Genomic DNA, 12,567 nt, shown 5'->3' on the forward strand with positions numbered 1-12,567 from the left:
TGTGTAGGCATTTGACGCTGGCCATTAGCCAGGATCAGGATCACACTTCTGATGACTGCTCTGTGTAGCCATGTGATGAATAATTTTTCTGAGTTTCATAATAATGTCCTAAAAAGAAAAGTGCAAGTTTCTAGGTTTAGATTTGTGGCTAGGGAAGAAGGTGACTTTTGTCCTCTTTGTTTGTGTAGAAAGTTCTGCCATCTGTTCTCCATCTCCTACAAGAACCTTTGATCCTGTTGGATGATTCTCACCAAATATGACAGAGGGTTGCACAAAGATAGAAATTCGTACAATTTAAGTGAAAGTAGCAGAGTAGAAAAATAAAAAAATATATATATAGCAGAGAAATAAAAATAGAAAATAAATGCCCTCTTAAAGACAGAAGCCAGAACCTGGGGTGACTTCACTGTGAAAGACTGTTTCTCCTGTACTGGACAACCAGTACAGGGGAGTCATCACAGATTTCTCGCTGTTCTGTAAGAAGCTATGGTTAGAATTTCTATCACCTTAGACTCCAAGGTCAGGTAAACACAAGAGGCATGTTTGTAGGAAAGCAAGCTTCTTAGTTCCAGTTTATGCAGAATGGCTTTTGTGTGTTATTTGATATTTTCCCCATTATATATATGCAAATCTTCTGGTTTAGAGCCAGGTACTGTACATTCATTTAAAGTGAAATTGAATTGCATAATATTGACACTACCTTTCTGTTCTAGTGGCTTCTAATGAGCTTATATAAATCTTTCTTTCAAATTGCAGACTGGTTTAGGCTTTATGTAACTGGGGTCCAAGTAAGGATTGCATGCTCCTGCAAATATTTGCTGTGGTTTTAAGTCTTTTCCAGGGGTTGAACTGTATTTAGGCATGGTAGATGGGGATGCAAATCTAGTTGCAAACTAGGTTGCCTCCTAGTGGAGTTTCATATTTTTCAGAGGCTCTGGGTTTGACTCTTTTAATAAGAAAAAACGATAGCTTTAATTAGGGTAAAAATTATTTCTGTATGTAGTTTTGTTTGTTCTCCTCTTTTTCTTCTATAAAAGTTTCAGAAGTAGAGAAGTTGGATTTGTGCCATCTTTTTTCTTTACATTTGTATAGCTTAAACGTTAGCAGCAAGGGACAAAGAGTGCTACTCAGTCACTTTTTCCAGACCCATGGATACCTGCTATGGAATACAGTCTATTAAGAATGATGTTTTGCATGCATTTAGTGTTCTGGGACCTCAAAGCGCTTTTCAAAGCTGTGAAATATTTTTACCCAAGGCAAACATGCAAGAAACACAGAAGTTACATAGCTTATTAAATACAGAACTTCTGAGATCCAAGGTCACTAATCTAAGGCTCTTACACCTTCTACTTAGATTATTGCATAATGTCATCCTTGAAATTGCTGCTCTTCTGACAGATCTGGTTGAAATTGGATGGGAAGTCCATAGGTTGAGTAGTGATTGTTAGATGAACAGTTCTTTCCTTTGTAAATGAGGTTTATAAACCTAGGACATTTGGAAAAATTAAAAAAAAATCTGGTGGAACAATTACTCGAAGAATTCTTCTGCAACTTTCCAATTTACTTGATATTTATTATTTACATTCAGCTCATTGTCAGTTCACTTATTATTTACATACAATATAAATGCTTTGGGGCATATTTGATCTTATTTGCTAGGAAACTCAAGTCACTCTTGTGTGTGAATACAACACCAATTTTATTGGCAAAGGTACAAGTGAAGCAGCTCAGAAGTTATCAAGCCAGTACCAATTTATAAAGCTCTCATCGATTTGTTCAAATACAGTCTCTAATAGGAGAGACAAGGAAGGGATTTCTAAGAAACCATAGGCTTATATGGATTCTTACAAATGAAGTGTCAGTCTGGCTTTAAGTTTACTGGTATATTCAGAGAAAATTGACTCAGTAAATTTGCAAATCACCTTATAAATGCAGGTCTTTTTTTTTTTTTTTTTTTTTTCAGATTCGTGACTTGTGTTTTATTATGCAAAAGTGTATCTCAAATTTTGAGGCATTTGCTTTTGTTTCTGGCAATCATGGACTGGTGTTTCTTGACCTACCCAAAATAATTAAATAACATGATTTGTACAAAAAAAATAGCAGGGTTGTACCAGCATTTTATAACAGCCAACGTGTTAATGTCCCTGCAGTCACTTCTATCCCTGTCCCCCAAATAGGTTTATTACAACAGGCAATTATGATTAAGGACAAAGTCTTTTTGTAACAGATTTATGTTCAGCAGTATTCTTGGACGACAGTGCTTATAGACAGTCCCTGATAGATAGTGAATGCCCTAATCAGTTGTGCAGAGTGAAGCTCTGGCTTAAGTTTCATTAATTCATAACCATGCATAGGCAAGCAGCCGAAGTACACAGTAGGCGACAGGGACTTCTGCCTCATAAATATTCAGCAGGTGCTTGCACGTCTCCGTGGTGGAAGGCACATGCTGAGAAGCACCAAACTCCCTGGACTGCTCCTGTGTGTGGTAATTGTGGGGTGTCAGCCCAACTTCTGCGTCTGGCTTGCATTATACCATTAATCCAGACTCATGCTATGATGCCTTGGAAACTGTGCACTTAGCTGAATAATTTATCGCATGGCCTTCAATTATTTATGAATGCTTATTACAAATGAAATAAAAGCTAAAGGTGGAAGAGTTTTGTAACTTATGAATATCCAAGCAAGAGTCAGCAGATCGCTGTGTTGTTAAATCCCCGCGTTTGCTGCCTGTTTGCTTCTCTGAAGGTATTGCAAGGGAATGCTCGTTTGAAACCGAATCGATTAAAACAATAACAAATGACTCCCTGCCAGTTGCCGTGTGCTTGTTGGCCGTTTTTCAACTCCCTCATTTGCTTAAAAAAGAAAAAAAAAAAAAAAAAAGATTAAAATTCTTCAGGTTGTTTTAGACGTGTGAACAGACACTCATGATCTCCTTGGAAACTGAACGAAGGTGCGGTTCCTCGAGGACCTTCCTGATTGCTGGCTATTTTTAAATAAGCTTTTCTTAGTGAAACATCTTTCACTGGTTTCAGGCAGGTGTGCTGTTGCTCCTTGATGTGGGGCTTAGGCTACTGTGTGTCAGCTGAGCTGCCATCACTTCTTAGGTGTGCAGCCACTCTCGGCCCCAGATGTAAGGAATAACACAACAAAATAGGGACAGAGAGGTCTTGCTGATTTCACTAGGGCAGCTTTTAAGAGGTTGGCCTTCACCAGCTTTCCACTCAAGTGGCTGAACATGACTTTCCTATTCCGTGAGCAATGCTGGAGGACTCAAGACCTGAGTAAATGTGCAAGTCCTTGCTGAAACCTCTGTAGCAGTGGCTAATGCTCAGGTGTTTTAGTGTAAGAGCACTCCTGCAAATGTAAATTGCTGTGGAGTGAAATTCTAAATGTGTTGTTTCATTTTTGGTAGGCAGCTGCAGCGATGGCCAGAATTTTTTCAGATCATTTCCAGTTGAGGCCAGTAGTGGTTTACAGACTGGTTTGATAACTCTGGGCTCAGTCAAAGCAATTCTCCAGTTCTCACTGGAGACTCTGTGGAGAGGTGCTTTCATCCCTGCCTCCTCCGTCCCTGCCAGTGCCCAGCCTTTCCTGCATCCCAGCATGGCGTTAAAGACCTGCAGACCCACCTTGCAGTGAGAATGTGATGGTGCCACAGCTGCCACAAAGCTCTGGAAACCAATGCACTCACACATCTTTGCTGATAGAATTGGTAGAACACCACAGTTGGCAGTTTGACTGACTTTGGCTAAGTTGCCAGCTTTTTCATTTTCAGTGCGATTTGTCCATTTGACGGGGGTGCATTCTAACTGTCTTTAATTTACGTGAGTGGGAGGCAGAGCTCCTTAAAGAAAATATTGCTTGGGTTTACTCTAAATTTCATCCCTGACAGAGCTGATCTCCCATAAGCTCAGTGCTGCAGCACCCGCCAGGTTGCGATCTTGTGTGCAGGCAGTGAGTGGTGCTGCTGGTTGACTTAATCCTTTTTCATAATGTTTACCAGCAGTACTTTCAACATTGAGCAGAGAAATGTGCTTAAGGCATTGCTGGTGAATTACTGGTGCTTTGAGGTGAACAGCACAGACAGAATTTAATGATTTTGTAATTAAGCCAATGCCTTGAGATCACATCACGTTCTTTTTTTCTTTTTTTTTTTTCCTTTTTTTAACTGAATTTCAATTTTTATGCATTTGTAAGCTAATTTTAGTATGAAAATGGAAGGTTACAATATCATTACATCAGGTTGAACTGTGACCACCTACCTCAAAGATACTGTACGTTTTTGCAATATTTGTATATGCCTGCCTATTGTATCTCGTTGCAGTATAGCCTTGTTGACAAGATGTTTTCTCTTAAGTTTGCTTCAAGGATATGGTGGTTTCTTCCATGCAGAACTAGCCTCTGGCTCTTTGTTGCAGTCAGCACATTGTAATGAGAAAACCACTGCAGTGAGTGAAATAAAATCTGGATTTGCTGGACAGTCGGTGTATTTTTCTTTCCTTTTTTCTGTTTTTAGGTTGTGCTTATCTGACACATTAGTAAATGAATTCCTAGTTCACTGTTTCTGTTACATGCATGGTGTGCCCTTCATGTGTTCTAAAATAACTTTTCAGTGTTGCTGGGTAGTTGCTTTGGGTTTGATTTGCACGTATTTCACAGGCTTCTAAGACCACAGTATCTTATTTGGGAAGCCGAGGAAGTATTAAAAGATTTTTATCTAACAATAGATATTACATACAGTTGATTTCCCCAGTTGCTTGATCGGCTTTGCCTTTGCTTGTAGACTATTTAGCAAAGTCTATAAACTTTATGCTTTACAAAGATGTAAGCTGTCCTTTTGTCTCTGTCTTCCCACCCCTCCCAACCTTCTTTTTTTTTTTTTTTTTTTGGTACCATAGATAATTCAATGCATATCAGAAATAAACACTGAAGGAGATGCCTGCTGGAAAGAGACATAGGAAGAAAGAGTTTTCTCATTAAAGTTGAAGCAATTAGTATTTAAATTACTTATGGGAATTAGTTTCACAGAAGAGACAATACTGTTGACATAAATATCCTTGCAACATTGAAAGGAACATAAGTCTGCTTACAAATTTGTTTATATTCAGAGAAGAACCAATTACATTTTACATCAGAATATGTTGTAGTTTGAATTTCTATGGAATGAATTCTTACAGCAATTGTTAGAGTGTCTGGTTTTCCTTCGCAACTTCCTGCTCTCCAAATTGTCTCTCTTTTTGGTAAACTGATGCATACAGATGAAGTGGTGTGTGGGTCTTTCTTCGCAATTTCTAATTTCAAACTAATTTCAAAATTCAAAGTAATCCCTATAAATGAAGACTCTTTTCGGCAGATGCTGTAGCCCAAGAATGCAAGTTGAAGAAATGTAGAACATCAATTGTGAGATGTTCGATAACGTTATAATGCCTGAAAAAAAAGTGCTGCACCCAAGCTTTATTACTCTGATGGTATCTCCTTTTCCTGAAAGGGAGTATTAATTAGCAGAGAACAGTTAATAATGAAATGTATCAGGCGTGTGTAATAAAAACACAACAGTAAAATGTTTGTTTTAAACGATTTGGTGTTTGGTGAAATTAAGTCTTCAAAGACAGAGAGGATAAACAAATACTTAGTCCTTGTCTCATTCCTCTCTAAAAATCCACTTAGGTTAGTAGCAGTATTACATTTAATTACATTCGTAAACAAGACTAGGCTGTAGGAAAAAAAAGGTGAATGAACAGTAGATGGTGATAATGCAACACTTAGAGACGAAGTATTGCTAGGAAAAAAAAAAATCTACCTATGCAGGTATTTAGACTGTACCCAATGATGTCTTTAATAAATTTCCCGAGTAGACACAACTCTCTTCAGTTTAATCACAGTCTGTCAGTATTTGATTTAGAGCTGAAATGTCCCAGCCCAAAATGTTTCATAGAGTCATTAAAAGTAAATACATTTGAATATTTCAATAAATAATGTTAATAATGATTTAATGCATAATAGTAATATGGCTTGTTCAGTTCTATGGAGGATCGCAGAAATCCTCTGCTTTGCTTTATAATTACAGATTTTTTCCCAGTATTGGCACATATGGTTGTCCAAGAATAATTTGGAATATGCCCCTTTGTATATATGAGAAATTGCCAAGTGCAGAAGAAAACTATATAAGCTCAGAGCTAATTTATTTCAACAATGTCTTCTTTCATATGCTTGTCCCAGCAAATATATTCTGTGGTTCTGTGGGATACTAATTAGGAACTGTTAATTTTCAAATAACCACAAACTGTTTACATCAGGAGCTAAGCTGTTCAGCGTTACTGCATATGTTAGGGCATTTAAAAATTAAACATCTTGAAAAATATTTGTAGGTGCTATCATTGTGACTTGTTGGAAATGAAAAGTGAATCATCCATTTCGCTTGTGAAATCTCATCACCATTTGAAGATAGTTTAAGCACTGTTAAATTCCTTACGATGTTTATTCAGAAACTGAAATAATCTTTAAATAATCCATCTGTGGACATCACAGTACAGTGCTCATACAGCAATTGAATTCTTAGTTAACTTTGGGATTAGTTTTCCATGGTGCATGCTTGTGAATGTTCATGAATAGCAAAAATAGACTATTTTGGACAACTGGTGATGAAGTGATGTGTTTGTGGTTTGTCTAATAAATCAATATCCCAATGGCTGTGGGGATGACAGAAGAAGCCCAGCATTTGATTTAAGAAGTTACGCTGTAGTTCTGAGGTGTGAAATGGGTTTATGACTTGACTGATAAATCAGTAATGGCCATGGGAATGATAAAAGGAGCACAGCACTTGATTTAAAAAGTCGTGCAGTAATATTTGGTTTGAAATGTTTTGGCTAATAAGTAGACCTATATATGTAAGTCAAAATAACAAATTGCACTCCTCATTTGTTTTTTATTGGAAGTGTGGTAAGTGACTATACATCTTCTTGATTTTCCCACAGATATCAAGTGGTGTTAATGTCCTATAGGTGTTTTTTTTTTTTCCTTAAATAAAATCAAGTATTCATTCTAGGTAGAACTTGTTTGTGTATGTTTACTTTTTTCATTTTATGTTTTCACCAGCTTATTTTTTCCCTAACAGGTGAAAGGATGTTTTTAAATTATTTGAGCAAGCAGATACTGGTGCTCCATGCACAATGGGTAAAAAGTGAAGAATTATTTAAATTTTTAATAGTAAGTTGTAAGCTGCAGGGAAGCCTGTCACTGACAGCAGGCAAAGAAATCTGTTAAGATTACTAGTAAAAGGATAGCTATATATGTGGTGGGTGAAAATTACAGTGGAACCAGAAGACCAACCTAAGTGAGGGAAATAGATTCCAGATAATAGGGTGTTACATAAAATCAGTAAATATTAATTGGAAGTAAAACCTGGATTTGCCAAAGTACAAAAGTGTGAGGCCTGAAAGAAAGCATGTGGCAACTGGAGCAGTGGGCAAGTAGCTTGATGTGAGGAGTGCCTCATGCACAGAGGGCAATGTCAAATCAAAGGGAACCTGCAGTAGCAGGATGTAAAGTGGACAGGAAGGGGAATTTGAGCTAGGGACAGGCAAGACTATGTATGAAAAGTTAGATTCCAGTGAGATACAGTGTTTTCAGCATGAAAGCTATCAACAGAAATCTAAAATTGTGATTTTAGAACTGTGCCACTGGCTGTAATGTGCAAATCTCATCAACTGCATCAACTGTACAATGTTCTAGAAGGCAGCTGGCTTTGAGAAGCAGTAATGATGGATGTCTTCGTCTTGTCTGTATGCAGCTTGTATTCTTGTTACTGAATTTCCCAAAGAAGCAGTGTTAATACAGTGGAAGCTGTTGTGTAGACAGGACTTGTGCATGAAGGTTGTGGCCTGTTCTTTGTTTTAGTCCCTGTTTGTAGTACTGTGCCTTCTCAATTTGCCATTTAATAAATAGTATTTAAGAAATCATTAATTAGATAGGCAGTCCCCTAATTTTGATGTTTATGACCAATTTCATACCCAGTTACAGACGCAGTACAAGGTGGTACGTTTTGATAGAATTGCATGTGGTCCTTGCACTGAAGAGTTATCAGCATGAAGAGGTGGTTTTATGAAGGTCAGAGTAGATGTAAAGACAATCTACAGATATGGGTCTTGCCACAACTCTCCATATTGAAGTTGGGGTGATTCAGAAATATATTTGGAATAATGAATTTCCAGCTTTGCACACTGATTATGTGCTAGCAGGTCTTGGTAATCTCAGGGTGCAATTAACTGAACAACTGCCTGCATGAAATGAAATTTCTATTTAATTAAAACCTTCAAATTTGGTTCATTTATTCCTAGCGCACACCCTCTCGGTGGTAGTTTATTAAACATTCTTACTCTTGACATGAAAAGAGTGTTGTATTTCTTTTACTTCATTATCAGCTAGCAAATGTACCTAGTCAATAATTCATGTTGCAGTTTACTCAATAAACAGAGTGCCTTTTGAGATAGGCTGTTGTCTTTTAAAAATTGCATCTGATCCAATAAACCAAATTATATAATAATAAAGCACGCCATCAATGTAAACAAATACCAGATGGGTTGTAAAACATTTAATTTTAGATCAGTGCAAATAGACTGCGATAAACACTGCTGTGGCATATTGTCAGTCACTAGTAAAGCTCGAGAAAGGATTCCCACCGGGTGTCCGTATCCTCGAGGATTCCACCTATGTGCTTGTTTTCTCTTGTTTTAGGTCTTGCTCTATTTCTCCCCAATTGCTCCGCATTACTGCACTTGGAGGCACGGTGTGCTGGCCTGGCTGCGTTTCAAAGCGTGACAATGCAAGCCGGCGAAGTTTTGCTGATGAAAGCCAGGCAGTATTCCCTGGGAAGTCCAGTGAGCAAGGGGACTTCAGAGATGGGACAGCTGGTTTCTGTGTTTTGGGGAGTGGGCTTGCCTCTGGTGTTGTTTTCCCACCCCAGAGGGGATTGCTGCTGTTGGCACCACATCCATTTTTCTCTAGGATGGATACAAACAGTGACAGGCGGTGGTTTTTATTCTTTAGATGTGAATGCATTCACTTCAAAGGCCCTTTCAGTTACAGTCAGTTCAAGATCAAGTTCAAAGTGTCTTCATGGTATCAAATCACAGGGCTAGCTTTCTATTCATGCAGTTAAAATCTGGAGGCTGTTATTTTGTATTGAACTTTAAGATACCTGCTAGTCCTTCAATAACTAAGTTTTCAAGTTGTGTGGTTACTGACATTGTATCTAATGTGCTTCTGTTTCTATTCTAAGTTAAGTGCAATTATAATAATAAATCTTAACTAGCACTTTTTTTTTTTTTTTTTTGACATATCAGAAGGAGTAGTTCTAAATACTGCATTTGGAGGACATCCACATTTAAGCGTTTTACCCATCTTTTTTTTGTATGTGCCACTCAAATCTATGATTTCTTAGTTCATTCAAATAGTTTTGGACCTTTTAAGTCTTGTTAATATTTGAGCCTTAGTGGCAGAAAAGACAGGAGTAGCTTTTATGAAAAGTTTGACTTTCAGATGGGCTGGTATACTCTAGATGGATACCCAGCAAAATCTTAGTAGGACAGTCTATTAATTCTGATACTCGTACTATATGTTCTGATAACATGCTTCAAAAGATTTGTTTAAAATGCATTGTGTAACCTAACTACATATTTCTAAACTGTTCAGTGCATACAGATTTTCAGCAGATGATACACAGGTACCGTAGCTGAATTATGTGCAGAGGTAACTCTATTATCAACCAATCTGAAAATGCAGGTTGTATCACATAAACAGAAACACTTCATCTCTTTCAAAGTGTAGAGCTAGGTTCTTTTGGTTGAGGGGAAATCCATTCAGGAATGTTTGGCTAAGAGAAGTTTGTGCTTTCCTTAAGATTGCCTTTTTTTTCTTTTCTTTTTTTTTTTTTTTTTTTTTGATAGGCAGAAATACTATCAGCTTTATAGATCTATAAGCTTGTTTGATATCACTGCCAAATTTGGGATATATATCTTAAATCGCAGGGAAGGATGGGTTAGAGTGAATTTAAGCACATGAATGTGTTTTATGTGTTGTAAAATCCAGTTAATTTACATAGATGAAATTCTATATGAGTGCTTTTAGCTTCAGTATATTTTCTTCTAAGGTTATCAGGAAGGAGCCACGTTAGATCTAGAGACTATTGCCCATTTTCTCTGTGAGACTTCTGAGACCCTCACATAACTTCTTTGCCAATACTGAACCAATACAGAGTCCTTTAAATATAATTTTGAGTTTATTTACTGAAGTAGATAAAAAAAAAAAAAAAAAGTTTTGCAAAAGGCATAAACTCCCTTAGCTATCTTTATATTAAATGTGGCAAAATCAAACTCACCAGCAGAAGCAGTACACATACCAGTGGCATGCAAATATGCTTAATCTTGGTTTCATGACAAAAGTTTTCTTTCTAGATGCAAACGCCTTCCAATTCTGGCTATGAATTAGCATTATGTAGCAGAAAGCTAGGAACTTATTTACAAAAGCACATTTTCCTGATTTGTTCCGCTGGGAATGAATTTTAATAAGAAAAACACCCGTCTTGTTGTCTGACAGCTGATGACAGCATCAAAATCACCGAGTGACTAAGATGACAAGCTATCCCACAACATCAACACATCAGGCTTTTATTGCTGTCCTGGGCATACAAGGAAGTTGCATTAAGTGATGTTTAACAAGGAATCATTCTGTTTGTCAGTTCTGTGATGTGATCTGTGTGAAGGAAAGAATAATGTCCCCATGCCAGCTGAAGATGAGAAGATTGTAGTAGGTATTACCTGTCTTTGCAGTATGAGGCTTGTCTGTTGAGATGCAGACAAATGAAGTGGCACAGTTTTTCATCACACTGCCAGATGAGGACTAGGCAAGTTTAAGTAAAAATTCATGCGTTGTTAGTAACTGATGGTTGAGATTTAGGAAGAATTTTTCTTATGAAGGAATACACCGTTTTTTCCTTAAATCAATCGAAACTGTAGTTTTATCCCTGTCATTTTTAAATATTGTGACTTTACAACCATGCAGTATCGAATGGGAAATCATCAAAAGCACTGTGAAGACATTCCTTCAATGTCAAACTTACCTTTCATGTATTCAAGTTATTGGAAGTTCTTCACTTTGTTTCAATAAATTACTGTGATATTCTCTAGTAGTTTCGAATGACTTTCAGATAAAGATCAATGAGCCATTTCTAAGCGTCTCTTAAGACTGAGGCAAAATAGTCATTAAATACCTCAGCCTTCTCCATATCCCAGCTCTCCCATTTCCTTCTGGAGGAAGCCCACGATTTTCCTAATCTTCCCTTTATCACCAACAAACCTATAGAGCCCTTTCTTAGTGCCCTTTACGCCTCTGGCCAAATTTAGTTCTAAACGGGCTTTGGCTTTCCCAACCCAAACCCTGACTGCTCAGACAATGCTTAGTATCCCTCCCAGGCTATCTGTCCTTTCTTCCACTCTCTATATGCCTTCTTTTTCTGTTCAAGCTTGGTCAGGAGCTCCTTGTTTATCTATACACATCTCCTGGTGTTTTTACCCAATAAAATAAATCCTTGTCCTGACTTTTAATCAGAAAAACAGTCACAGAAATTCTAGCCTATGATTTTTCTCATGCATCCATGGAGAGACTTTGGAAGAAGCAGCAAAACCAGACTGTTTCTTGCCACTTCTTATTTCTTGTATGAATCTTGAACATATGCTCTGAGTGGGTTTGAAAACACTTAGATTTGTTTTTTTATTTATGTTTATCATTATACAGTAATCCATAGCTCTGAAAACATGTCATGAAGAAAACAGTGCATTAGGGAATTGGTGTGAACAATCCTTCAAAATCTCATCTTTAAAATGTTGCTTAATCACTATGGTGACTAGCATATTTATGGCATTTAAATGCATTCTCTTTGTTTACCCATATTTGCCTCATTATTTTGTATTGCCAAATACGTGGTTAATGTTATTATTTTACATTTTAAGAAATTATGGTGGGTTTATGAGCATTATGTGATTTTCTATTTTTCTGGTTTTATTAATATGAAGATTTATTTTTTCCTCTAGAAAGGTCCTGAAGGAGATCTCTGTTGGAGACCTAAAGCCTAATGAAACAGTTGAAGCAAATCTGGAAGCACAACTACTCTCCAAATTAGACCATCCATCCATTGTCAAATTTTATGCAAGCTTTGTGGAGCGAGATAGTTTCTGCATTATCACCGAGTACTGTGAGGTGAGACTTTTAGGTTACTTGGAAGAAATTTGACAGAATGCGTGATTTAAAATAGGGTCTTAAAAGAAACATAGCTCAGTTTTTTTTTGTTTGTTTGTTTGTTAGTATTCTAATTTGAATTTTACTCTCAACTTATTCTTTAATTGTGGTATCACTTGCTATTTGTTAGGCATATTTCATAAACACAGTATTTACCTGGTCACTTGAGCTCACAGATTCATAGCTTATAGACAAACAAACCAGAGAAGAGAAAACAGGTGATTTAAATACCAGTTCATTTTGTTCACTGTAATCAGTATTTCAAGTCAGACTTAA

At 37.1% G+C, this 12,567-nt stretch overlaps 1 protein-coding gene across 1 annotated transcript in view; it reads left to right on the top strand.

The window, feature by feature from the left end:
• NEK11 (NIMA related kinase 11) overlaps positions 1-12,567 on the top strand; it is a 102,919-nt gene that overhangs the window by 7,347 nt on the left and 83,005 nt on the right. Inside the window, exon 3 of the mRNA XM_082754524.1 lies at positions 12,087-12,252. Coding sequence (XP_082610650.1) covers positions 12,087-12,252 — 166 coding nt within the window. The remainder of the gene's footprint in view (positions 1-12,086; positions 12,253-12,567) is intronic.

Source organism: Aythya marila (genome assembly GCF_965140915.1).
Source record: "Aythya marila genome assembly, chromosome: 2".
In the NCBI taxonomy this organism is placed as follows: domain Eukaryota; kingdom Metazoa; phylum Chordata; class Aves; order Anseriformes; family Anatidae; genus Aythya; species Aythya marila.